The sequence below is a fragment of the Fundulus heteroclitus genome, chromosome 11, assembly GCF_011125445.2.
Source record: "Fundulus heteroclitus isolate FHET01 chromosome 11, MU-UCD_Fhet_4.1, whole genome shotgun sequence".
NCBI lineage: Eukaryota > Metazoa > Chordata > Actinopteri > Cyprinodontiformes > Fundulidae > Fundulus > Fundulus heteroclitus.
The window spans coordinates 17,646,339-17,671,534 of NC_046371.1; the positions used below are offsets into that span (position 1 = coordinate 17,646,339).

At 37.8% G+C, this 25,196-nt stretch overlaps 1 protein-coding gene across 1 annotated transcript in view; it reads left to right on the forward strand.

Annotated features, from left to right (window-relative positions):
* The first annotated feature begins 7,621 nt into the window (after positions 1–7,621).
* Positions 7,622–25,196, forward strand: part of rxfp2a (relaxin family peptide receptor 2a) — a 117,992-nt gene continuing 100,417 nt past the window's right edge. Inside the window, exon 1 of the mRNA XM_012878701.3 lies at positions 7,622–7,950. Coding sequence (XP_012734155.2) covers positions 7,896–7,950 — 55 coding nt within the window. The 5' untranslated portion in view covers positions 7,622–7,895. The remainder of the gene's footprint in view (positions 7,951–25,196) is intronic.

Here is a 25,196-nt window from a genome sequence, read left to right on the forward strand (position 1 = left end):
GTGTGACTCATGCACATGTATCCAGCCCAGCAATGAAAGACAGAAAAGTTTACATGGGTTCTTTGTGCTAATTTAGACACTTCCTGGAACAAGTATAATTTGTCAAAACGATTTCATTTTAGATGGGTTTTTTTACAGAAGTATTTTTCTTTTTTTTTTTTTTTTACATGTTTCTAACTCCAGGCTACTTGGTAAAGTGGAAGAACAAGCCATTTTATTGAGGCAACTGTTGCTGCATTGTCTTTCCTCACAAAGAGCGCCATTTCTTCTCTTTGAGCCACAGGAACAGTCCTCCCTCCCAGCTAACTTTGGCAACCAGAAGAGACAGGAGTCAGGGCATATTACACAAGATATTTTTTCTATTTAACTCTAATCGCCTTTTATTTCAAATGGTTGGTATGAAAATCCTGCTTTTAGTATTAATTTATGCTTTATTCTTGTTTTTAAAGCCCACAAATACACCAAGAGTAACAAATCTTCAGAAAAAAAAGACCTGCTAATACTCAAAGTTTAAACCTTACTGAAAAAAACATTTTTCTCTTCTCAAAATCCTCACAGGTCCACGACTCTGATTAATTTTTGCCTTCCATTCAGGCTCTGAATGAAAGGCACTCTGTCCCGTCTTTCCTGGGATCTGCCTGTTTACTTGTGCTTCAACACAACAGCTGTAATTTTAGGAACTTGATTAGGAAAGAAAATCTAATTTCCAGTCACCCTCTGGATTTTAGTGGAGAACGTTCTGCTGCCTAAACTGATTAAACTATGTATGTATCTGGAAAATTAAAACCTCATCAGTTGATGCCCTTCGATGCGTTTTCCTCTCTGCCAAATATCTGACATCTTGGTTTACTATCCCATATTCTACAAGAAACTGAAGATTTCATGAGATATAAAGCCATTTGGAATTAATATTTTTCCATAAAGGCTGAGTTTTCTTTTCTTTTTTTGGTAAAGTTAACACAAAGGTTGTGTTAGAAGAGAAACCATTTCTGTGAAAAGTTTGTTTAAATAATAAAGGAATAGCAGTATAATACATATTTATAGAAAACCAGTATAATACATATTTATAGAAAACTCAACTCCAGCTGAAGTGTTTCCATTTTACATGAATACAGTTAGTTTTAGACTACATTGGAAACCAAAAATACTGTAAACATTATTTATAGTGTAGAGGGCTTTGCAAAGAAATGATACTAGAATAGAATAGAATAAAAGACAGGATACACCAGACTTACACACTAGATTAAAATGTAAATAAAAAGCTACATTTAAAGTTAAAATGTAAAGCAGAGAAGAAATTATTTAACAGTAAAAAGAAAAACATACTGTGCAATTAATAATTGATAATATAGCATATTGAGGTAAAAATGCAATGTTTAAGTTAAAGAAGAACATAGACAGCAATAAATGCACACCCCTCAAATATGTTAATATTTTATCACAATAAAATCACAACCCCAGCTGTGTTTTATTGGGATTTCATGTGATACAATAACACAAATGTGCATAGTTGTGAGCTGGAAGGAAATGGACATATGGTTTTCTAATTCTTTTAACAAATAAGAACCTGTAAAGTGTGGAAAGCATTTTGTTTCATCTTCTGAAGCAATACTTTGTAGACACACCTTTCATTGATGTCACAGTATTGTTGGGTCTATCTCTTAGCAGCTTTACACAATGCATTCAATTCAATTTCAATTCAATTTTATTTATATAGCGGCAATTCATGACGCATGTTATCTCAGACTGAACCCTCTACCGATTATTCTTTGCAAAATAGATCAAGTTCAGTCAGATTTGCATGAGGAGCTTTCGTAAACAGGTTTTTTTTCTGGTATTGCCACACATTCCCACCTGGGTTTATCTCTCAACTTGGTGCCATTTTAACACATGAATAAACTCCGAGCTAAACTATTTCACTGTAGCTCAGGTTGGTTTGGGGTTGTTGTCTGGATGGAAGGTGAACTTCCACCCCAGTTTCAAGTCTCGCAGCAACCAGCTGTTGTGTTTGCATTTAGTTTATTTATTTTTTTACCCACATGCTTAATCACTCAGAAGGCTCTGAACGGAAAATACGCACAGCTAAACGCAGTTCCAGTATCCGCGATTCGGCAGTGGCTGGAGGAAGAGAAGGAGTTAGATGGATATCAATGGAGATGAATCTTTTTATAAGTGAAGAGAATTTAAACAGTTTACTGTTCCCGAGTTGAAGGAATGAATTAGGGCAAATGGAGATCCTGGCTGTGGGTTGTGGATAGAGATCATGGTGTGGTCTTGTATTCCAGGAGGGATTTCACCAAGAGCGGAGTAGAGACACTTGAGATATGGAAAGACATTGATCAAAGCACTTTGTAGAGATCTGTCATGCAAAGTAGAGGTTTCAAGTTAACTCCACCTCAAGCCTTTAACCCGAGCGGCCCGGAAAGCACGAGGGGTCAGTAAAGCCGAGATAAGCAAATAGGTGCAAAGTAAATTTGTTAAGACTAGCTTCATTTGATTAAGAGTATCTTAATTTGATTAAGAATAGCTTAATCTCAGGAAGTGCAACGAGGAGAAAACTCACTACCAAAGAGGCTGATGAACAGATGAGGGGCAGCCGTCCAGCAGCTCCTAAAATCCCCAGAAGTACGACGAAGTAATTGCAGACAGGTGTGCGGTCTGCAGCAGGCCAGCTGTGCGCTCCAGCAGAGATCCTCTGTTCAGGGAATGAGTTCATGACACAAACAGGATTCTTCCAGGATCCGCATCTTTTTAGTTCCCTCCGTCTTCAGTGACCCTGTAAAGATGAGCATTTCCACAGCATGAAGCTGCTGCCACCGTTCTTTAGCTGATTCGGTTCTATTCTATTTATATAGCACCACTTCACACCACACGTCATCTCAAGGCACTTCACAAAGTCAATTCAATCAAATTGCACGGCCAGATTTATGCGACGCCGTTTTCATGTCACTTTCCATCAGACTTTGGATTTTCCATGATGGCCGAAAAGTTCTAATCTGACCAGAACATATATATATATTTTTTGTGTTTGCTGTGTTCCTTCCTGGACTTTTGGCAAATCGATATTGTGACTTCTCATGACTTTCTTGCCAAATAAATGCCAAATTTATGTGACTTATGTGACTTTTTTAGTTTGTTCCTGCAACCCTTCTAGAGTTATCATGGTTGCCGGTGGATTCTTTAATAAATGCGCCACTGTAACTATGGAGGACCATGTTTCTGTGGGTTTGCCATTGAGCCATATACTCTTTGCATGGTGGGCATGTTTTTTTCCTAAAACCATGACATTTAATCCTTCACCACAAATTGCAAAGAACCCTCAGAAAACCCAGAAAGTTTAAAAACGTCTATTGCAAACAGGAAATGGATGTGGATCTGGTCCAGTGGGGTTCCAGGAGGAGGATAAAGATATTTGGTGACGATCTGACGAGGAGGAGATGGAGCAGGATGGATGAGCTGTTGGTCTGCATGACAAGTCTAAATCCAAGAGAGTTAGTTTTTTACCAGGCATCAGAGGAAAGACAGGTAGGAGCCTGTCTCTTGCTGGCAGCAAGACACAGGAAGTCGTGGAAGTGAGTAAACCAGAGAGGTCCAAGGAGGTCCTTTCTAGTATCATACAAAATAAATTGTTAGGAGAGCAAAAGAAAAGATACAGGGAAGGTAGAGTAACTCAAGCCAGACATCATTAGCGCACAAGAGGAATACAGAGGGTGAAAGTTCCTACAATGACTAACACTCTGGCGAGGAGATACTGAGAGTGCAGCTCCTTCTAACAGCTGATGAGGCTTGATGGAGAACAGATGTGCCAGGTGCTCTCTGTTTGGCTCCGCCCCCCCACAGAGGACCTGAGGACATCAGCAAAAAAACACCACGCACAACCCAGAACAGAGCCTGAAACCTGACATTAAAAAAAAAACGCTCCATGAGATGTCCAAAGCTCGGGATTTTGCTTTATAATCTAACTCTGTTTTAAATTGCTCCACAACTTTCTCTGTAGTATATCTGCTGTGTTGCTGGCTCTTCTGGATGCTGTTTGTTCTCCAAACTAACCTCTGAGGACCTCGAAGAACAGCTGGATTCACAGTTCATGAGTATTATTGAAAAGTTCATTTATTTCAATAAATCAATTCACTAAGGGAAACCCGTTATATGGATGAACAGCCTTATTTTCTGTTAATTATTTTTTTCCCCTCCAGCTAATAAAATCGCAGCATTTAAGACTAGAATATTGCATCAGACCAATAAAAAAAGATGGATTTTTCACGCAGACATGGGGCCTAGTGAAAAGTATGTTTAATACCAACGTAAAAGTTGTTTCTTTCAAAAGATACTTTGAATCTGACAAACAAGCATCTTAGAAATGTATAATCTAATTTATCGAGTATGACTTGATGGAGATTAAATATCACACAGTGGGACTCTATTTACTAATTGGGTGACTTCTGAAAGATATATGGGATTTTATTCAGGGATATCAGAGGAAAGAGGCCTGAATACCTTTTGCATGCTTTCACTTTTCTATTTGTAATAGTATATATAAAGGCCATGTATGCTATTCCATCAACTTCACAATTAAAGGCCAGTTTTATGAGATATGTCAAACAAAACACAATAATAGACATTGAAGTTAGGTTATCTAATATGCGCTGCTACTTATGGAAGTAAAGATAAATTAATTAAGGGCTTTTCAGTTTTACATCTGAGTTACTTGCTGCAAATATGTCATATTATGAAAGATTAGAGCTAGATTAGATTAGAGTTTAATTTCAAAAAGGAGAAGAAAATAACGATTCCAGGGCAACATGTGGTCCTGCTGACTGTGACCCAAACAAGCTTTACAGGCTAAACCTTCTTCTACGATTTTGGCCCCTAAAACCGAGTTAAAACGTAAGCTTCGTTGAATGCCAATGGTGACATGTTGTGATTCTTGGCTATGAAATGTTTGCTCCAAAACACATTAAGACTCGCTATAAAGTCCCTCTTGATTTACTTTGAATCCTAAATTCAGACTGCCTGAAGAAATACTTTATATTTCTGCCGCTGGTGCTAAATGAATAACCCATTTTGAAGACTGGCAAAGTTCAGCATTTCAGACCCATAAACTATTAAGTATGTCTCTGGCTGAAGTGGGGAAAACAGATACACTTATATAATTACTGTAATAAGTAAGTGAGACCTTTTATTACGATCAGACGTGAAACACGACGACTGGCAGCGCTGCGATCACAGCTGCGTGTCTCTTGGTTTGTGTATAACTCAGTAAGTGTGATGTATTGTATCTAGGCAGTGGGACTTTTTGCCCTTTGCTTAAAGCAGAACAGAGTCTACTCCCTCCAACAGAATGGGTTCTGTTATCTCAGAACAAAAAAAAAAAAAGGAAAAAACATCCATAATTCAGACTACAGTTTCTCACAGGATCGTGGTTTTGGGAATTTTACCAACCAATTTCCAAGAGATTTTTAACCATCATTAGCGTCATTATCATAGTGCAAAGACCAGTAAATGGTTTCTCAAGAATTCAGTTCTGTGACCGGTGTTTAGAAACCATTCCTTAGTCTGTCAATACGAGCATCATTTCAGGGCATGCTGAGGAGAAACGGTATTCAATCACTATTTTTTAGTCTTTAGTCTCCTACATCCTTGACATGGTTTAGTGATGACAATGTGTAAACCATGATATTTAATTGGTCAAACCTGGACTCAATTCTTCTCTAAAAAAATCACAATGCATTACTAAAGTATTCATACCACTAGAGTTTTCAACCATTTTGCCATGGCACAACCGCAGTCTTCAATGTATTTTTACTAACATTGGTATATTTCGGTGTCCTTTTTTTTTTATCATTGCTGAGCTTTTGGTTTAGATCTTTACCAGATTTGTACATCTAGAGATCAAAATCTTTGCCCACTCCACACCAGCAGCACAGGGAACAAATGTGAGCTGCAATTCTTATCAAGTCTTATGACATGTTTTTTTTTTTTTTTTTCAAATTTACCTCTGGGCCTTTTAGCACATGGATACATGCTTTGATCTAAACCTGCTTTTCCAGTCCTTGTATGCAGGCCCTACAGTGTGTTTTGGGTGTTTTCCCTCTCTGCGACACACCTGATTCAATTGCCTTATTAAATGATTTCTGCAGCATTTGATGGCATGCAGAAGAGCTAATGCAATCACTTGAATCAGATGTGCAGAGGCACCTCTAAAACTTGAAGAACAGTGGAGCATGAGGACGAGGATTTAGAACCACTGATCTAAAGCATTCTGGTGTAGCGCTGGCTGTGTGTTTAGAGTGGCTATGGAGGACCTGTCCTGCCTGTATTAAGCTCCATTTATTTTCACATCAACTCTGGCCAGCTTTCTTATATCTACAGAAGAAAAACATCTCCACAGCATGATGCTGCCAATATATAATTTCATAGTAAGAGAAGCATCTTCTATTTAGGGCAAAAAAATATATATTTTGGTCAATCCTGAATCCATGTGCATGCTGTGTCCCTTCAGTGACTGTCAGGAAACTGCAAACACTTTATTTCAACAATTCTTGCCAATTTTCGGAAACCGGCAGATTTGTAGAGTGCATAACCAGGAGGAGTTTCCCTGCCTGCTAACCATACCATACCCCCTTTATTTATAAAGCGCTTTAAAATAACAAAGTTCATCAAAGTGCTGTGCATACACCTGAAAATAACAGTAAAATAAAATAAACAAATAAAACACAGATAAGCTTAAATAATATATATATATATATATATATATATATATATATATATATATATATATATATATAGGCCTACTGCAGTCTCCCTTCTAAACTGAGAAACTCTGCAACTCCTCCAAAGTTACCATGGGCCTCCAGTCGATTACCCCTTGCCCCACCTCTCAGTTTAAGTGGACAGCTATGTTGTTTAGATTTTCTTTTCTAGGTTTGCAGATGTGCCATTCTCTCTTCATTTAGCTTTGGATTTTGTTGGATTTAAACGTCTCCATAACTATTTAGTGTTTGATGCCCCAGTGTTCTCAAAACAAGCCTATTCAGGGTGTATTGAGTATCTTTTTTTTTTTAACAAAAATCAAATTTCACAAGGAACTTATTCAGGTGCATCGGTACAAAGCGGACTACAAATATACACCACGCTCTTCAGATTTTAGTTCGCCAGAATATGGCAAAAATATCTAATTCTGCTCCCTCCAGTTTAAAATTGTGTATTATTTTATGTTACACAGAATCCAAATAAAATACATTAAAGTTTGTGGGGGAAAAAGTTGCTACCGTCGGATTGGCAAAATTGAACAAAGGAAGGCCATCAATAGCAAATTTAGTTTTCATGCATATGACAATTTTATTATTATTATTATTATTATTTTTTTTTTTTTTTTTTTTTTTTTTTTTTTTTTTCCTCACAGCAGGGCACACTTTAATTGAACAAACATTAACTATATTTTTAAAGGAAGGTTATAAAATGGAGCAGTGTGTGTGTGTGTGTGAGAGAGAGAGAGAGAGAGAGAGAGAGAGAGAGAGAGAGAGAGAGAGAGAGAGAGAGAGAGAGAGAGAGAGAGAGAGAGAGAGAGAGAGAGAGAGAGAGAGAGAGAGAGAGAGAGAGAGAGAGAGAGAGAGAGAGAGCGTGTGTCTGCTGTGGGCTCCGGTTTTTCACGGATGGCGCGATGTCGCTGTCTTTACGCACAGGCTCGCTTTGTCTGAGCACGGATCCAACTTACTGAGTGCTAAATGTCGGCTTCGCTCAGACGCAACAGATTCTTCTTCCTATCTGGACGGACCAGGACTTTCTGACTCACCTTTTTAGTGGTTGTGTTTTATTTAATTTTCCTGACGGAGGAGATATATCCTGTGACTCTGAACCTGGGCGTTTCAGGAGAGAAACTTCGGAGCTGCAGGATGGACGTACCTGTCATCCTCCTGCTCATCCACCTGACCCAGGCTCAGATTAAAGGTAATGTAAACCACTATGTCCGCAGGTCGTGTTTTCCTATAAAATAAATGCTGTTCCTCCCTCCCTCCTCGTCGCTCTCAGGTACGTTCAACGTAAGACAACGGTTGTCTTTAAAGGTGAGCGCTTCAACTTCCTTTGTAAATGATCGTCTCATGTTTCCGCCACCCTGTCGCGGTTCCTCCGCACACTAAGCCTTGGATGATTCGAGTTGGGGCAGAAATCTAATTTCTTCAGTGCGTTTTTTTCCTGCTGTACAGACAGCAGGTGAGAGAAGGTGAAATTGTCTCTCAGATTGTCCTCACAAAGTAACAGGACTGGGATGAGGTTATACTCTACAAGTCTGCTGGTAATATATGTGCACAAAAGGGAAGGAAATATTTAATAACGTGAATATCTTATGGCCAAAGTTCTGCAGGTTTTTGTTTGATTTCATTTTATTCGCTGGACCAAATGGATACGGCGCTGAGATGTTATTTTACGACCAGGCTTCCAGAGTTTGGAGAGCGTAATTTGACATAAATTCCATGCTGTATTCATTCCTGTGTCCATTCACCTTTTCTTGAGCATCTCACACTCCATGACTCATCCTCAGAAGGAAGATCCTGTGTTTGGTGTTAGTCTGTAGTGAATCTCTGTGCAGGGTTTGATTTTAAAATGCCTTATTTAGAGAAAGTCTGCCGCATGATTACTGATTTATTGACCTGTTTGAGTATTGACAGCAAAAAAACAGATAATCTACTGTTAAAGTTCTAGTCTCATGTTCTTGACTGTGCAAGGCTTAGGCTAATTTATTTGAGTGGACTCTTTGTTTCAGTCATCCCAACATAATTAGACACCGTAGAGAGCGGAAAGATCAACCTGGGCTATGACAGGAATCCAAACAGACTGAGAAACACAATAAGTGACTGATAATAAAGTGACCAACAGGACGAACATAGGGCTGCACGCCGTCTGTAGATGCAAATGCAATGAGATTGTTTAAAATTAAGATAACCATATGGGTTTCGGTCAGGCCCCGTTTTCTGGATTCTTCTGGGGGTTTTTCAGTCATTAGAACGTCTGCATCTCTTTCTGTGAGCTTTTGGCTCTCGTCACTAAAAAACCTACCGTCCGCCCCTCGCAAAATTCTTCCTACTCTTTGAGATTTTTGCTATTTTGTCACATAATCACAACCTTGGATGGGTTCTATTGGGATTTTTTTTCCCCCTTCTTTTTTTGCGATAGACCAACACATAGTAGTGCATGACTGTGAGACGGAAAGAAAATGAGTATCGACTTGATGTGCCTGTCCTTCCTAAAGAAAAGCCTCACTAAAGCACAAAGCTGCCAATATCATGCCTTTTTGCTTTTTTGCCATGCATGGAGATGGTGATTTTAGGACCGTTGTTGTCCAGCTTTTGTTTCAATTGCATGCAGCAAATGTTGATTTTTTTGGGAATCATCTGATTAGAGCATTTTTGCTGACCATATATATATATATATATATATATATATATATATATATATATATATATATATATATATATATATATATATATATATATATATATGATTATTTTTTTTACAATTGTTTTCTTTCCATAAAGGCCAGATATGTGGAGTGAACAACTAATAGTTGTTATGTCAGCACATTCTCCAGCTTGAGTTATTGATTGCTGCCGTTCCTCTACAGTTACCATGGGTCTCTAGGCGGCTTTTAACAGGCTGGTTTTGTAAGTTTGCATTATTATGCTCATTAGATTTTAGATGATGCACTAAATTGCATTCTTTTTTTGTGCGGCACTAATGGTCTTTAACAAAAGTAGGATGACAGAAAGAAGGGCTGAGAGAGAGGGGAAAGACAAAGGTCCACGGGCCAGATTCGAACCCAGGATGGCCGCGTCAAGGACTAAGGCTGCTGTATATGGGTCGCACGCTTTCCCCCTGCTCCACTGGCGCGTCCTTGAACTGTATTCTGTGAAGGTTTTTCAGTTATGATCTACTTTGTGTTGCTCTATCACTTAAAGTCCCTGCAAGATCCATTGATGTTTGTGTTTGTAACATTGCAATGTGACAAAGGGTAGAGGTGCATCAATACTTTTGCTTAGTGTAGTCTTTAGCAGCTCTAATCCACTCTGCAGGGACATTGAACTGCATGGTCGTTTATTTAATCCCCCCTTTCATGAACCTAATTGAAAACTGATTATATATCAAAGCCACAAATAAACGTAGTCATGCTGCACGGTCAGCTCAGGCTTCAGATAAGTGGGATCCTTTGCTTGTAAAAGCAGAGATCCTCTAATGCAGTTGTGAGTATTCACTTGTTTTTATAATGTGCCTGAGAGGAAACTGGCTTATATTCAGACAATTCCAGTTGAGATGACAGAGGACAGGCAGAGGAGAAAGAGTCAGGATGCTGCCAGCCTTTAAGATTATTGGGGAATAACTTTTCATATCGCTTGGAAGTCAGTGGGAATCCTATTTATATATTTTTTATATGTTTTACCGAAGAATCTAAACAACCTTCGTAAAAGCTTGCTGCTGATTTCAGTTACAGTCATAAAGTTGCATGAATCCTTTTTCAGTTGGTCCAACATTAAATTACTGTTATTCAAACACTTTTTAATGTTTGATCTCCCATCAAAGTTTGCAGCAGACCCCAAAGAGCATTACGGACCCGGCAGAGCACAGACGTTTCATGATGTCAGTTTACATGGCATCCAGTCTGCCGTCCTTACGTGCTGAAGGCTGCCTCAGATAGCCGCTGTCGACTTTAATTGCCTCTTTACGGTACAAGAATACTTTCATGACGCTGGCAGACTTAATCATACCTGATGTTGTCTCAGTGTAGGTGGAGGCTGCGTCTAGCTGTGTCAGTGATTGAGATATCTCCAGTGTGGAAGTGAAAAAGTTTTATACGGAGGACAGTACACAGAACATGACTCCCCTGATGGAGGTGGTCTCCAGCTCTCACAAACGCGCAATAATCTGCCGTATGCAGGGGGAAGAGCTGCTGTGGACGGACTCCCTCCTCACAACACAGCCTTGAGAAAGAAAAGGAGCATAACCACAGGGACAATGGAAACGCATGGAACAGAAAAGCAGATAACGGTTTCCCTTTTTCTTCTTAATAGCTTAAATTAGCTCATTAATGTCAAATATTAGCATACAAAAAGTATAAAAGCCAGCTGTGGATTTTTCTTTTTGTTTCTCGCTTATGGTGTTTATTTTCAAACCCTCAAGGAGCAAATGTTAAAATCATTTCAGCTTCTTGAGGCAATTTTTTTATGTAATTTGGCCTTTAATTCATATTGCTCTGCTTACATCCAGCTGCTCTTCAATGAAAGTGTCCGTGCTCCTGCAATGTGGTTGCATGAATCAATCTCTGCGATCTTGTATATAGCTTCTTTTTGCACACGTATTAAAAGTGCAAGTTAAAGTTAAACAGGAACCCTTTGCTCCACAACACTTGTAAATATTAGGGCAGGCCTGTCCAAACTAATTGGCTCATCAGAAGCACTTGAGGGCCAAAAAAATTAATAAGAATAAATAACATGAGTAAAAATTAGTTGTATGAAACAAATTACACTTACTGGATTTAGCCATTTAAATAAATTAATTCCAATCAGATTTTTCCAGACAGATTCAAAGTCTGCATTTTGTAAAAGTCATGCATATGTGGTCCTATTGACCATGAAATTAAAGCGAATGTAAAAAGTGTGGTTATAAAAAGACAAATGTTTTACGTTGTACTAGGTGATATGGCTAAAAAATAAAATCTCTGAATAAATAAAAAATGTTCCCATCCGTTTCATTTCACATAAAGACATTATTTTAAAACTTGCTCTTATGTCAAGCATTTTGTCTGGGACTTGACCTGAATTCAAAGTGCAACTAAATACAAGCTGTGACACAAGATTGCAGGCCTGCCATTGTAAACAATGCAAATATAACAAAACGTTTGCTGCTAGCAGTATTACAAAATGAGCTAAGAACAGGCTTGTGTAATTTCAAACTAACCTAAAAAAAAAAGTAAACGAATGAGTAAACTAAAGTGCCTCCTATTATGGTCCAGTTTCCAGTTTCCTCCTTACAATATTTTCACAATATATTTTTCTAACCATTCAGCGTTGCATGCTTTTCTCTTCATAGAAGCCCAATGAGTGTATTGGCAAAAAAAAAAAAAAAAAAAAAAATCCCCATTTTCAAAAATGAAATCTTACAAAATTGTAAATTAGAATTAATCGATTAAATTGATTTATCGCCAAGCCCTATGTTGTACCCAACATTTGATTCAACATTCAATTGAAAGATTTTAACTTGTCCGTAATCATTTTGCCCTGATTAAAAATAAAAAGCTTTCATATGCAACAGCCACCAGTGCTGATTGGCCAAATCTTCCTTGAAATGCAGTCGGGGCCTCACAAAAAACTGTACAGGGGCAGCAAATTACACCCCTGTATTAGGGTATACAGTATATATAAAGATCTTGTCTCTTTCAATTTCCGTCTCACTTTGCCTTACTCACTTTGCCTTTCTCCAGAAAAGGGTCTATCCTATAACACCGTCCCCTGTCCATTTCGATATTGCCTACTGTAAAAAAAAAAAAAAAAAAGAAGAAGAAGCTGTGTCTTAACTCTGGTCGCCTGACACGTCTGCGGAGTGATTGGCCAAGAATGTTGCCAGAGGCAGTGGGGAATGGACTAAAAAATAGATTCTCCAAATGTGAAAATCTGTTTAGGAAGCCAAAAGATGTTATCCGAACAGCTGCCAAAGCCACTTTATTCTGAACCCGCTGGAGGAATGTTCAGATAAAGTAAAGTTCTTTTATAAGCTTGTATATTATTTTTCTAACCAATTATTTGTGGCATTTTAATAAATGCGGTGTACTAAACTGGACACTTGCAATGTTTGCAACCCTTTTTTTTTCCAAGTGAAGTTGAAAGATAAAGCACTCTGCATAATTATGGTTATCGCCGCTGAAGACGAGTAAAAAGCCTTAAATTCATGTTTTATTGCAGTAGTAATATAGCTCATAAAAAAGAAAATTCCAAGTTTATTTTTAGCATATCTATTAAATCGGAGGAAAAAAACATACAATGTAATTAAGAATTTCTTTGTATTCATTTCAATAAGAATTCCTATAAAACTTATTTAACAATCCCTTTTATTAAAATGTATACTTCAATGCTTCACGTTTTTTAGACATTCTATAACATATTTATTTTTTGTTAGTTATCTGTGACTTCAAGCTTCCCTGGGGGACAAATGTGGCATGAAATAAAGGCCCATTTCTCATAGCCACTCTTCAAAGTAGGAAAGATAAGAAAGGAGACATGTCATTTATGTAAACCCGAGGTGTGTTGCTCTCCAACGTTCATAAAGCGCGACAAGAAAAAAATAGCACATGCCTACTCTTCCCCATATCTACAGCCAGCTTGAATAATTTAAGTTTTAAACAACTGGGCCTGTGACTAGCAAGGAATGGGGCGGGGACTGTCGTTTACCTTGGCACCACGCACAGTGAAGGGTGTCGTAAGGAGGTTAATATATATAAAGCTCACTGCTGGAAAACAGCACTGTCAAGGACCCTTTGGTAAATGTCTATTGCTTTAAAAAAAAAAGCCTTCTGGTGGAAAAGCTGTTCATCTTATGATATTGACTATGCAGTAGTAAAACAACAGCAGTAAAACAACTATACAAATCAACTTTGCTGCATTTGAAAAAGTAACCCCCCCCACCCTTTTATATCATGAATTCCCTGATCAACTACATAAAAACTCAGACCTAGCTTTTGAGGCAGGCTAAAATACCTCAACGAGCAACACATCATCCTCCCTGACTGCTCCGTTCCGTTCACGTACGTGCATGGTCATACGACGGAGCAGCTACGTTGTTATTTTAATTAATGAGAACGGTTCCACGTTCTCCGTGACTTCTCCGAACGTCACCGTCAGCGGACAAGCTCTCAGTCGTTCACCGTCTAAATACGGAACAACTCCGATATTCTGCTCCGTTTCGCCAGGTCAAGCTCCACAGTCACAATCGTATCAAACAAGAAAAATAATGCTAACAACATCCAGTTTGTCAAAGTAAAATAATAAAATAAAACAAAAAAAAAAAAACATTTTTTTTTTTATATTCCAAATAAAGTTGACCGTTTTATTTAAATATTGGATGCAAACTACTGTTTTTTTTTTTTCACCAAACAAGGAAGCCATTATCCACAAATATGGAGAAAACACGGTAGAGTGTTGAACTTTCCCCAGGCAACCGCACTTACTCCAATAGGACAATGGTGAATCATCCAGAAGGTTGAAAAATAACTCATAATATCTAAATCATCCAGACTTCACGTGCCTCAAATGATCCAACATCTAAAAGGCCAAAAAGTACACAAAGGCCCATGTGGATGGAAGCAGAGATCTGTAAGGGTACAAATACCATTTCACGGCACCGCAGATAAACCCGTCTTTGATCAGAGCCAAAAAAGCTCACCTCAAATCCCCCATCTGCTTAACCCTTTTCGTCCTCATACCAACTTCTGATTACCAACAAAGCTGCTTGTATGAAGGTTTGCACAAATTCGTGCTGCTCTTGATGGACAGCTTTGGTCATTATTGAAATGAGCGGGTTGGACCTGTGTTCAGAACCTTAATCACACAGCTGAAATTCTCCACATGAGCCATTTATTATTTGAAAGCACATGCTAATTTGCATTGTTTTGTAAATTTGCCTCATTGTTTATCAGTTCAGTGGTGAGTAATATTTCCACGTTAAACGATAAGCTGGAGGATTGCGTTGATTTAAAATGGTGCATTTATGCAATTGTGTGCAGGCATATAGTTTTCTATATTTATCTTGGAGGATCTGTAAAACTTTTCTCTTCAGCTGGTTCTGATTATTGTCACATTCCTGCTTGCCTCCATGTCCTTCCTAGCCGTTCACTTGTGCTCAGACGAATGACCATTTTACGATTCATTTTGTTCCTCTTTGTCTGCGCAGTGTGATACTTGTAGCTGATAGCGCTCATGGAAATTAATACAAGTTTCTCCATGTGTCGGCCCATTTTCCCAACGCGGAGCATAAAGACGTGCCTTTGAACTTGAAGAGTGTCCTTTGTTGTGACTGTCAAACAGATTCTCTGCACTCTCACCTCATTTTCAGGGTTTCGTTTCTAATCGGATCCTGACCAAACAAAGCCAAACAGCCAGTGTGTCTTGGCCCTTGCATGAGAGCACTACTGTATATGATTTTTAAAAAAAAGTGAATAATCGGGCAGCTTATCACACAAAACATTGTTACATAACTAGATTATATTCTGTAACTCTTTGTTCTGAGAAAATTTGGGGGGAATCTTTCATCTTCTGATATTTGCGCAGCGTCCTCAGCATGAATGTAAAAAGGTTAAACTAAAATTGTAAATGGTGACAGACAGCCGTGATAAGACTGAAAACGACTGAGCGGAACGAGGGCAAACATGTAGCTTCTCAAGAGGGTTGAGTGGGATTTACCTTCTCATCAGAAATCTGTTTTGATCGGTCAAAAGTAGCTATGTGAAAAGAAAGAAAGACTTGTGGCTGGTGTTAATTCTTAGCTTGCTAGAGACAGAGTCTAACCGATCCATAGAGCCCTTTTTGCCTACATGATATTTTGGAAAACCTATGTTAACGTGTTTTAATGAAACCTACTCTAAAACATTTATTTGTTTTATGGTTTAAATTAAAGAAGCATGATTTTTCAGAAAATTATGGATATAATACAAATGTTTACAAGACAACAACGAATGTTTACAAGACACAATGAAAACTGTTTCTTCCATATTAATAGAAAACAAAAGAAAAGACAGGCTAGTGTGCAGCATATCAACAAAAAGGACAAAAAAAATAAAAAAAATATTTCTTATGGTATTGGTGCCATTGTGTTGTGAAAATTCTAGTCAAATATAGTGAAAGAACACCAGAAAATTGCTTAAAATGATCAGTTGTACTGCCTTTAAACTTAAAAATACTGTTATGAATACTATTATGAAGCGAGACATCGGATATTCTGTAATGTTTCAAAAATAGTTCGGTGCCACGTCATTGCATAATTTTCAGCAAAGTTGGATTCTCTCTCCTTTTTGCATAAGATCGTAGCGCAGAGGGATAGTTTAGCTTCACAAATCCTGATATTTGTCTCACCATCATGTAAACACATCCTAAAGTATTCTCTGATGGCTTTTTGAAAGAATATGATGTGTTTTTGAACGCCCCACAATCTAATCTCCGACAGGTGCCAGCAGCATTGCAGACAGTAGTTTAAAAGATTTCAAGAAGGATTTATTTCAACTACCAGGATATATTTAAAGGCCAAAAAATGTTTAAAAGTCTAGTAAGCGTGTTTATTGATTCAACCAAATCAATATACAGCTTTATGTGGGGCATTAAATTACTTGACTGTGGACGGCTTTACAAGTTGTTTTCTTGTATGTGTGAGTCGACCTTCTTGGACTTTAATACTGTAGGTCAGGGGTGTCAAACTCATTTTGGTTGAGGGGCCGCATTCAGCTTAATCTGATCTCAAGAGGGCCACACGAGTAAACTCATTGCAAGATTAAATAGAACTAATAAAAGTGGACTTGTTGTTGATTTTTATATTAAATGAATTTCACTTTTACACAATATATTATGAATAACCTCAGCGTTTCTTAAGAAAAGTATGTGCAATTTCAACAATACTTTTACTCAGTTAAACATTTACTTGTGCATTATGCATAAGATCTGATCACAGTGATTATACAATGTTGAAAAACATTTATTCACATTTTTTGGAACTTAAAAACACTGTCCTGCATGACAAAATACATCAAATAGATAAAAATTAAGAAATGATTTAAAATCAATTTTCCACATCTGAAGCTCAGTGCTACCATCTGCTGATTAAATCACAGCGCCCCTCGTGGACAATATAGGAACTGCAGATTTTCAATTAAACAACATTTCAATAATTGTTTTTATCATTCTCTTCCTTTTATCTCCTATTTCACTTTTTCCTTTTTTCTTCTTGTTCTTTCTTTCCTCTCCTACTTTCCCATTGTAGTGTCCATATCATTTGAGATATTCCCCGCTTGAATCATAATAAAACTATTCACATTCATAAATCAAGCGCTATGAGCACTATGGCAAAAGCAGTACTGCTCCACTTGTGAAAGTCAAATCTGATGAGCTCTGTTTGGCATTCAGACAACAATTGTTATTGCCTTATTGCCGGAAACGGCCCGCGGGCCGTATGTTTGACACCCCCGCTGTATATCATTACTTACATTGCCAGCCACTAGCCAACCATACAGTGTAAGAGAAGGAAAAAGTGTCTCTAAACCAACATGGCTAGCAGTCAGCAAGAAATGCAAAGAACGTTGTTCTTCTACTGAAGTGGTCTCAAACTCCTGTCTTTGACAATTTTCCCATTAGGCAGATGACTGAATTATCTCCTCAACATGCAGTCAGGTTTTACAGAGTCCAGCTAGTTACCCATTATTTTATCCAGATGAGCAGAAGCAGAAATGGGTATAAAAGTTACAGGACACCAGGCTTCGAGGACTGGACTTTGACACCTGTGCTGTACAGCATGAGGACTTATCAACAATCATCTGTCCACTAAATTAGATGTCATGCATCACTGGCTATTTCGTTTCTAAATTGTTTATTATTACTGTAATGTCATTCTTAAAAATTGTTTTTGCAGTAAAAAAAAACAACAACCTTTTAGGAGAATAACAGGATTTGCTGCAGATTTATTAACTGGATATTGAAGTACTTTATATGACTGAAACACTTATGGAGAAAGGCACGGCAAGTTTATTTGCAAAGCACATTTCAGACACTTCAAATGGCTATACATGATGATAATATCAGAGGAGAAGACACAATGTGCATCGCAGTGGCACAATAGAATAAAGTAAGGACTGAAATTATGACATTTCAGTTAATAGTTCAAATAAAACAGTCTAGTGCTGGTCTATTGTAGCATATAAACTGAATGCTGCTTCTCCGTGTGTGGCTCGGATTCTGGGGATATGGAGAAGACTTGAGCCTGAGGACCTGATTGGTCTGGTAGTTTGATATGACAACAAACCTTTAATGCATTTTGGTGCTAAGCCTTTCATTGTTTTATAAACAAACAGTGTTTTAGGTCATTCATACCAGGAAACTCCTTTGGTCTGCTCGTTTGATCCGGTCAAAAAGCCGACTTTTTCTGTTTGGTGTGGTTTGCTTTCACACTGTACATTTTCCAAGTGCACTATAACTTGTAACAGAGCCCCAAATGTGACGATTGTTGTTCCCATTGAACAGAAATGATATAGCATGGACCCAGAAATTTACAAAAACAAACATGGAAGTCTTATGTGCTGCATTGCTCTTATTATTGCTATTAATAATGCTGCGATATTGTTATGAAGGTTGAAAGCAGCTCTTTCAACAAAGCTTTCATGATGCATATTTTAGGTTTTGAAGCAGCGTCGGCGAATTCTTGCTACAAGCCAAAGGAGGCGATGCACTGCGCGTTCCCTAACTCACCGTAGTAGCGTTGGCAACTCTGAGGGAAAATGTTTGCCAGATGTCCTGCAACGGCGGCGCGTTAAGTCCAAGAAAGATGTATGTTTCCTGTAGCTCAGTCGGATCAAGGCCGGTTTGCATTCAGGTCAGAAGCAAATTGCACCGGAGTCCGTCTGGAAGCAGACAGAGACCACTTCAAAAAGTGGGTCTCGGTCTAGTTGTTTGGTCTGGACCAAGGTTCGCCTGCACCAAAGGTCAAGAGGGGAAATAACTCTGGTCAGTGTAAAGTGGACCAAACATGGCTGGTCTATCCTTAGATACAGGGAGTCAATGTAAGGACTTCAGAACGTGGGTGATGTGCTCTGACACGGGCAACTGTGTTCTAGATTAGCTGCAGCTGAAGGCAATGCAGCTGACATCTGAGTGAAAAACAAATTGAATTTCACTCAGAAAACGAAGGAGTGGTAAGTTTTATATGTGGTCTGAATCAAATGAATGGGTGATTAAAAGGCTCCTGCAGACCTAGTGACAGTCTGAGAAGATAACTCAGCTATTTGATTAAGGCTTAGTCCACGCGTAGCCGGATATCTAGGAAAACAAATACATTTTTATGTTGTTAGACCTTTCATCCACACGTAATCTTTGTTTTACATCTATGAAAACGAATGATTCTGAAAATTGGCCAAAGTGGAGAGTTCTAAAAACAGATTTTTTTGAGCTGCGTGTGTATGCACGCAGGACACCGATCATCAATAATTGGTATGTCCAGCCACTGCTTGATGTTATGACTGTTAAAGGTATAAAGCCACGTAATATGCTTATAAAAAAAGACCAAAAATCATTTGATCATGATAAATTAAGGTTCTATACACCGATAGTCCTTTTTGAGCCGAAAAATAATTTGCTCTCGGTCGCGATGAACAAATATAAACAGACATGGCCACATCTACCGGCAGTATCACAGAACTATCATAATGCCAGTTTGTTTAATTTATAAATCAATTGTAAATAAAGCCAATAAAAGCGGCAGCTCGGCATGATCGAAGACCAACCGTTATTAATTAAATAACCCAATCTACAAAACTTTAACAGCCTCATAGCAGAACATTTACTCACGTCAGTCAACTCTGTGGTCACATTTGAGCCTCGGCAGGTTTAGCGTCCGCTTCAGTGAACACCAACAGTCATACTGTGTTCCCAGCGACGTTCCAGTCTTTTCCCTCTTGGAATCATATCGTTTTCACTGGATCTTGGACCTTTCTTCATTGTTTCACTGGGAGACGCTAATAGCCGTTAGCCGCTTCTTGTTTTAACCCCTGCTGCGCATGAGCACTATGTACTTATGTTAATATCTTAAATAAGAATGAAACGTTCTTATTTAAGAAGGCCCCGGGGGTGCCTCCACAACCACTATTGAACAATTTCCTTCTGGATAAATTTCACATACTCAAGTGCACTCTCACAAACTCCCATAGGTGCAGGGTTCCAGGTTCTAAGTGTTCACTTATATACAGAAAGCCCGTAATTTATTTATTTATTTATTTATTCACTTTCTTTTCTCAGGTATCACTTTACTCATGTCAGCTTAAATAATAATACATATGATTTAGCAATGGCATCAAGGTGTTACTCTATTGTATCTGTTGCACTATGTCTGTTGGTTGTGCTGTTCTCTCTTTCCATGTGATGAAGCAGACGGAAGACGTTTTATCATTCTTTCCCTTTTATCTCTTTTTTCTTTCACCTCTTCTTTTTTTGCTCTTGTTCTTCCTTTACTCTCCTACTTTCCCATTGTAGTGTCCACATAATTTGAAATTCTCCCCGCAGGAATCACAATAAAACTATTTACATGCATAAATCAAGCGAAGCACTACAGAGAATGCTGATTGCTCCACTTGTGAAAGAAAATCTGTCGAGCTCTATTTGGCATTAAGATATCAGTTCTTATTGCCACATTGCTAGACAGGACACTGGAAACAAAAAAAAAGTAAAAAAAAAAAAATCTTAAATAATTACAAAAGGCTTTATTTACTAAGAAATTTAGCAAAATCAAAGCATAAAACACCAAAATAGCCACTAATACACCAGCAGGACATGACAATCGTTCATAAAAACGTTGTATGCAACCAGAGTGAGCTACTGACGTGTATATATAAAAAGTTGTCAAATAACGTGGCTATGCACCTTTAAGCTGAGGATGAAGATCATGAAGTACACAATATTGCCAAAGCTACTGGGTCCAAATTCTTACTTCTTTTCCAAAGAATATGCCCAAAGGTATATAAAACTATCACCCAGGCATGCAGTATGCCGCAATAAACAGCTGTGGAAGAAAGGGTAGCTCTTAGGATCTCATTGCACTCACTGCCACGGCATCAAGCTGGTATTCACTAACTCAGATGAGAGTGCATAGATGCCATTGCAGTTGAGTGCATTGCTCATTGTTTTCATGTGAAACTCTGTACATGCTGTTTCCAGGTCTTTCTGAACTTCTCTGCTATTGCTCTTGGGTTCAGGGATAGTTGATACATTTTAATTTTCCTTTTGACTCTTTAGTCAGAAATCTAATCTCTTGGGGGAGGGGGGTTCCCAGTCATGGTTGGTTTATGTTCTTTACGCTTACGGAGTAATGCTCAATCAGCGTTCACCGGAACAGGAGTTTTAGAAATGCAGCTGGTAACATTGCCCTTTAGTGTGTTTTTGTGTAACTCTGTGCAACACTTTGGTAACTAGAAACCTTTTGATATGTCATCAGTTAGTATTAAGCCAGCTGATATGGATTTTGCAGATAACAGCAAAAATGCTTCATAATGACAGAGTTCAACTGGTTTCTTCACTTGCCAAAAAAAAGGTTAAAAAATAAATAAAATGAAACAACTGGACTCCTATTCTGAAGTTATTTATTTTGTATTTTTACCCTTTTTTTTGTTCATCATGACCTGAATGACTGAGAGTCTTCATCAACATGTTTGTTCACTTTCTGTACAGTTTGGCAAATCTTTTTCTTCACGTGTTTAATGCTTATTCCACGTGTCGTTCCATTTGTTTAATTTACTTATAACTTGATTTGTATAGTAGTTTGCTTTGATTTCTTTGATCATGTTGATTGCATGCTGCCACATGTGGTATGAATTTTCTGTCTCGGCCCCATTCGAAATATTTAAACATAGAAAAACATTGATCTGTTTAACACTTTGGTTTCTCGCAGCCACAGCCAGTGGTTTTATAAGAAAGTGGAAGCAATGGCAGAGAGCAGGCTGAGAAGAGAATTTAATGAGTCCAGTCAGGTGTTGGAGTAGGCACACGTCCAGAACTTGCAGGACACGGGCCCTCAAGGACCAGAGTTCATTAGAGGCTTCAGGTAGTAGTAATTACTGACTGAATCCTAATTTTTTACGTAAAGGAGATTTTAAAAACCCAAAGAGAGGTGGCTGCATTAAAAGCACCTGTGAATTTTAAAAGAGAACAACTAATAACGACATAAGATCACTGTGCACATAGCTAATAAACCCCCTTCGTGTGCACCTCCTCCTGCTGCCACAGACTGAATGCTGAATGTTGAGTTTGGACACGAAGCCTTTGTAAGAAGGTCATGTGCTTGGATCAGTTTACGTGGACTGGTCAAAAAGCTGCATACTTTCACGAAACTTTTTTTTACCAGAAGCTGTGATGCTGCCTGGTGTCACAAAAAGTGAAGGTCTGATATTAATCCAGGAACGTTTCATTCTTTCATATCAGAGCTTTGCACACATTTACTCAGACTCTTGTTGGCAAGTTAATGGATTTTATTTCAAATCTGCAATCTGTTTTAGACATTTAAAACAATATTCTATAATATCATAGACTAACACTTAATTATGTGAAATTATTGTGTTTTGCACAATACTGTGTTTCTTTATAAACTCCTGATAACCTTTTTACCAGCAGGGTAATATGATGAACTGATTTTGACTGTGTTGTATTATAACCAAGACAGATTTGGGCTGTAACTGTAATTTGTTTTAAATCTGACAATATAAGTACACTGTATAGGAATAAATTTGACTGATATGAAGTGAATTTGACTGGATTCTATGTTACTGAATGCGTGTTGGACCTGTTTGTTTTGTAGAGTGTCCTGGGATGGCAGTAAAAGTGAAACGGTGCTCTATAAATGGTACGCCAGAACTGAAAGGTTTTAACCCCTCAAATACTTTAAATGTAGGCCTTCCTTTCCGTCTTTCCCGTAGACATCTGTTAACAGATCATTTAAAAACTAGTTAACAGAGGAGATGAACTGAAACAGACTGAATAGTGAGTTCAAATCCAAGCAATTGAAAAATTATAAGGCAAGGGAAATTTACATTACATTTAAGTAGATGGACAACTCAGAGTGCTTTACATGATTAAAACATAGGAAAATAAGACAGAATAAAAGTAAAAACAGAGACAAAGCAAGTTAAAAAAAATTGAATGTGTACACAACACTTTTTCTAATAGTTCTTGGTAAATGAAACAGTAACACGTCCTTACCAGGGCTTTTTTTTTGGTCAATTAGCATTGTTTTGACCCTGGTATAGTCGTGGAAATGCGGGGTCTGTAATAAATGCCCCACAAATCTGCCTCTGTTCCTGCAAAGTTTCCTGCCGTTGAAAAATGCCTTAGAATAACATTTGTCTTTTACTTTTCCCCAAATTTTAAAATCTTCTTTCTGCCGTGTCCTGTTATTCCTTTTTTTCTTTCGTTGCACCCTTCTTGTAAGTGTGATTTAAAAAAATTTTTTGAATGGAATAAAGTTTTACTTTGTTTGTTTTGAGGTTTCTACCAGAGAGCCAGTAAAATTTTACTGTTGTTGTTCCCATTAAGACTTAATTCTGCTTTTTATTATTATTTTCAAATCTCCTACATTGTTTTCCTTCCCACTTTATTTTATATCTACTGCCTCTTTCTGTGTGTCTGCCTGCACAACTTTTTTAAATGCCGCGTTTGATTTGCAATACAGCTTTTCTCCCTTAACTAGGTGCAGTCGTATTTTTACACGAATGGTCTTCATAAAAGCAAAACGTGTCTATAAAGGAAATCATTCAAAGAACATTCACATAACTTTGCTCTGCTAGTTATCATTAAGCTGTAGATGTACTTCCAGCTCAAACCCAACCGTGTTTTGCTGTTCCGACCAGGGAAGAGAAAGGAAGAAAATGAAGCAGTGGGAGGTTGTTATTATAAAAACATTACCAAAAATCCACTGTGAGTTTCTTACACTGTGCCAAGTAGCAGACCCAGACCCTTTTGCCAATTATGGCATTCATATCACAGTGTTTAACAGCACAAAAAGGGTCAGATTGTTCCCTCAGGTGCTGGTGACGGCCAGAAACAGCAAAAAAAAAAAAAGATGATGGATGTTTTACATGCAGACTTGACATCTATTTTATTTGTGCCATCGCTGCAGTGACAGAACCACTGGAAAATAACACATGGGCGTCCCCTAACTTTGATTTGCTGACGGCTCGGGTTGGCTCCAGTCCTCCTGCAGCCCTAAAAAAAGTGCAAAGCAGACATAGATGATGCAATGTTGTGCCAGTTGAGATATGGCAGCATGGCAGGGCTTTTATTTTATTTTTTTCTTCTTTTTTTAACTGCTTTAAATATTAGGAGATCTAAGGGGGGAAAAAAGGGTTTCTAAATGTTTCTTTCTTGCTTTGCACGGTCATGGAAAGCTTGAAATGACAAATAAGTAAATAAACCGTATCATTTTACATGCTGTTTCAATGTGGGTGAAAGGCTTGTTTTTTTTTTGGGTTTTTTTTGGGTGTTTGTGTCATGACTGCTTTCTCCAAATTGGCACGGAAAAAAGCAGCAGAAATATATTCACTAAGTGGATGCAAGCAATTGGCTAGAACTGTTCTGACTTTTGAGACTTTAATAAATCAATTATGCTGTTTACATGGGTTGTGTACCAGATATTCTATTCGTATTCTCATTTACACTTCTCATGGCTTTCTTTGGTTAATGATTCAGCTGCGCATTGCATCCATCAGCACTAATTACACTCTGTGTCACATCCAAAACCGTCATTACAGCCAAATCCTCCAAACAAAGATTTCTTCTTCAGATGTTTGCATTGATTTATTAAAATTTGGAGCCATAAAGTTCTTAGCAAATTTGTGTGGATGTGTGTTGACTTAAAGCACATTACTGGTTCTATTACATTTATTATTGTGGTGCCAAATCTAAACAAGCCACTTCAGAGCATATTTAAATAAAATTAATCAAGTCCCATTTTGAGCCAATTAAATTAAATCAGGCTTTTAAAAGTCACAAAATGTTTGTCCACACTAAACTCAAAGATGAGAGTTTAAATTGAATCCAGCTAAAATGCAGTTCAAACTGCATGTTAATATTGCAAAGTTCATTTACATTTTCTCCAAACTCTGACCCCCACCCGCTAATTTCTTTTCCTTTTGCACTTTTTTAATACAATTTTTTACGAGTTACCTTATTATTTTACACAATAAATGTTAAGTAATGTGAATACTTAGACAGAATAAATACATTTGAATTCAATAAATTCAAATGTATTTTGAATGTATTCAATAAATTGAATGCTTTTGTTTATTAGTGCTCAAATCTTAATTTTGCTGCCAGTAAAACATTTATTTTCAGAAACTTCATTAATTAAGTGAACCACGTTATATATAGATTAATTAGATACAGACTGATGTTTTTTCTATGATTCTGCTGACAGCAAAT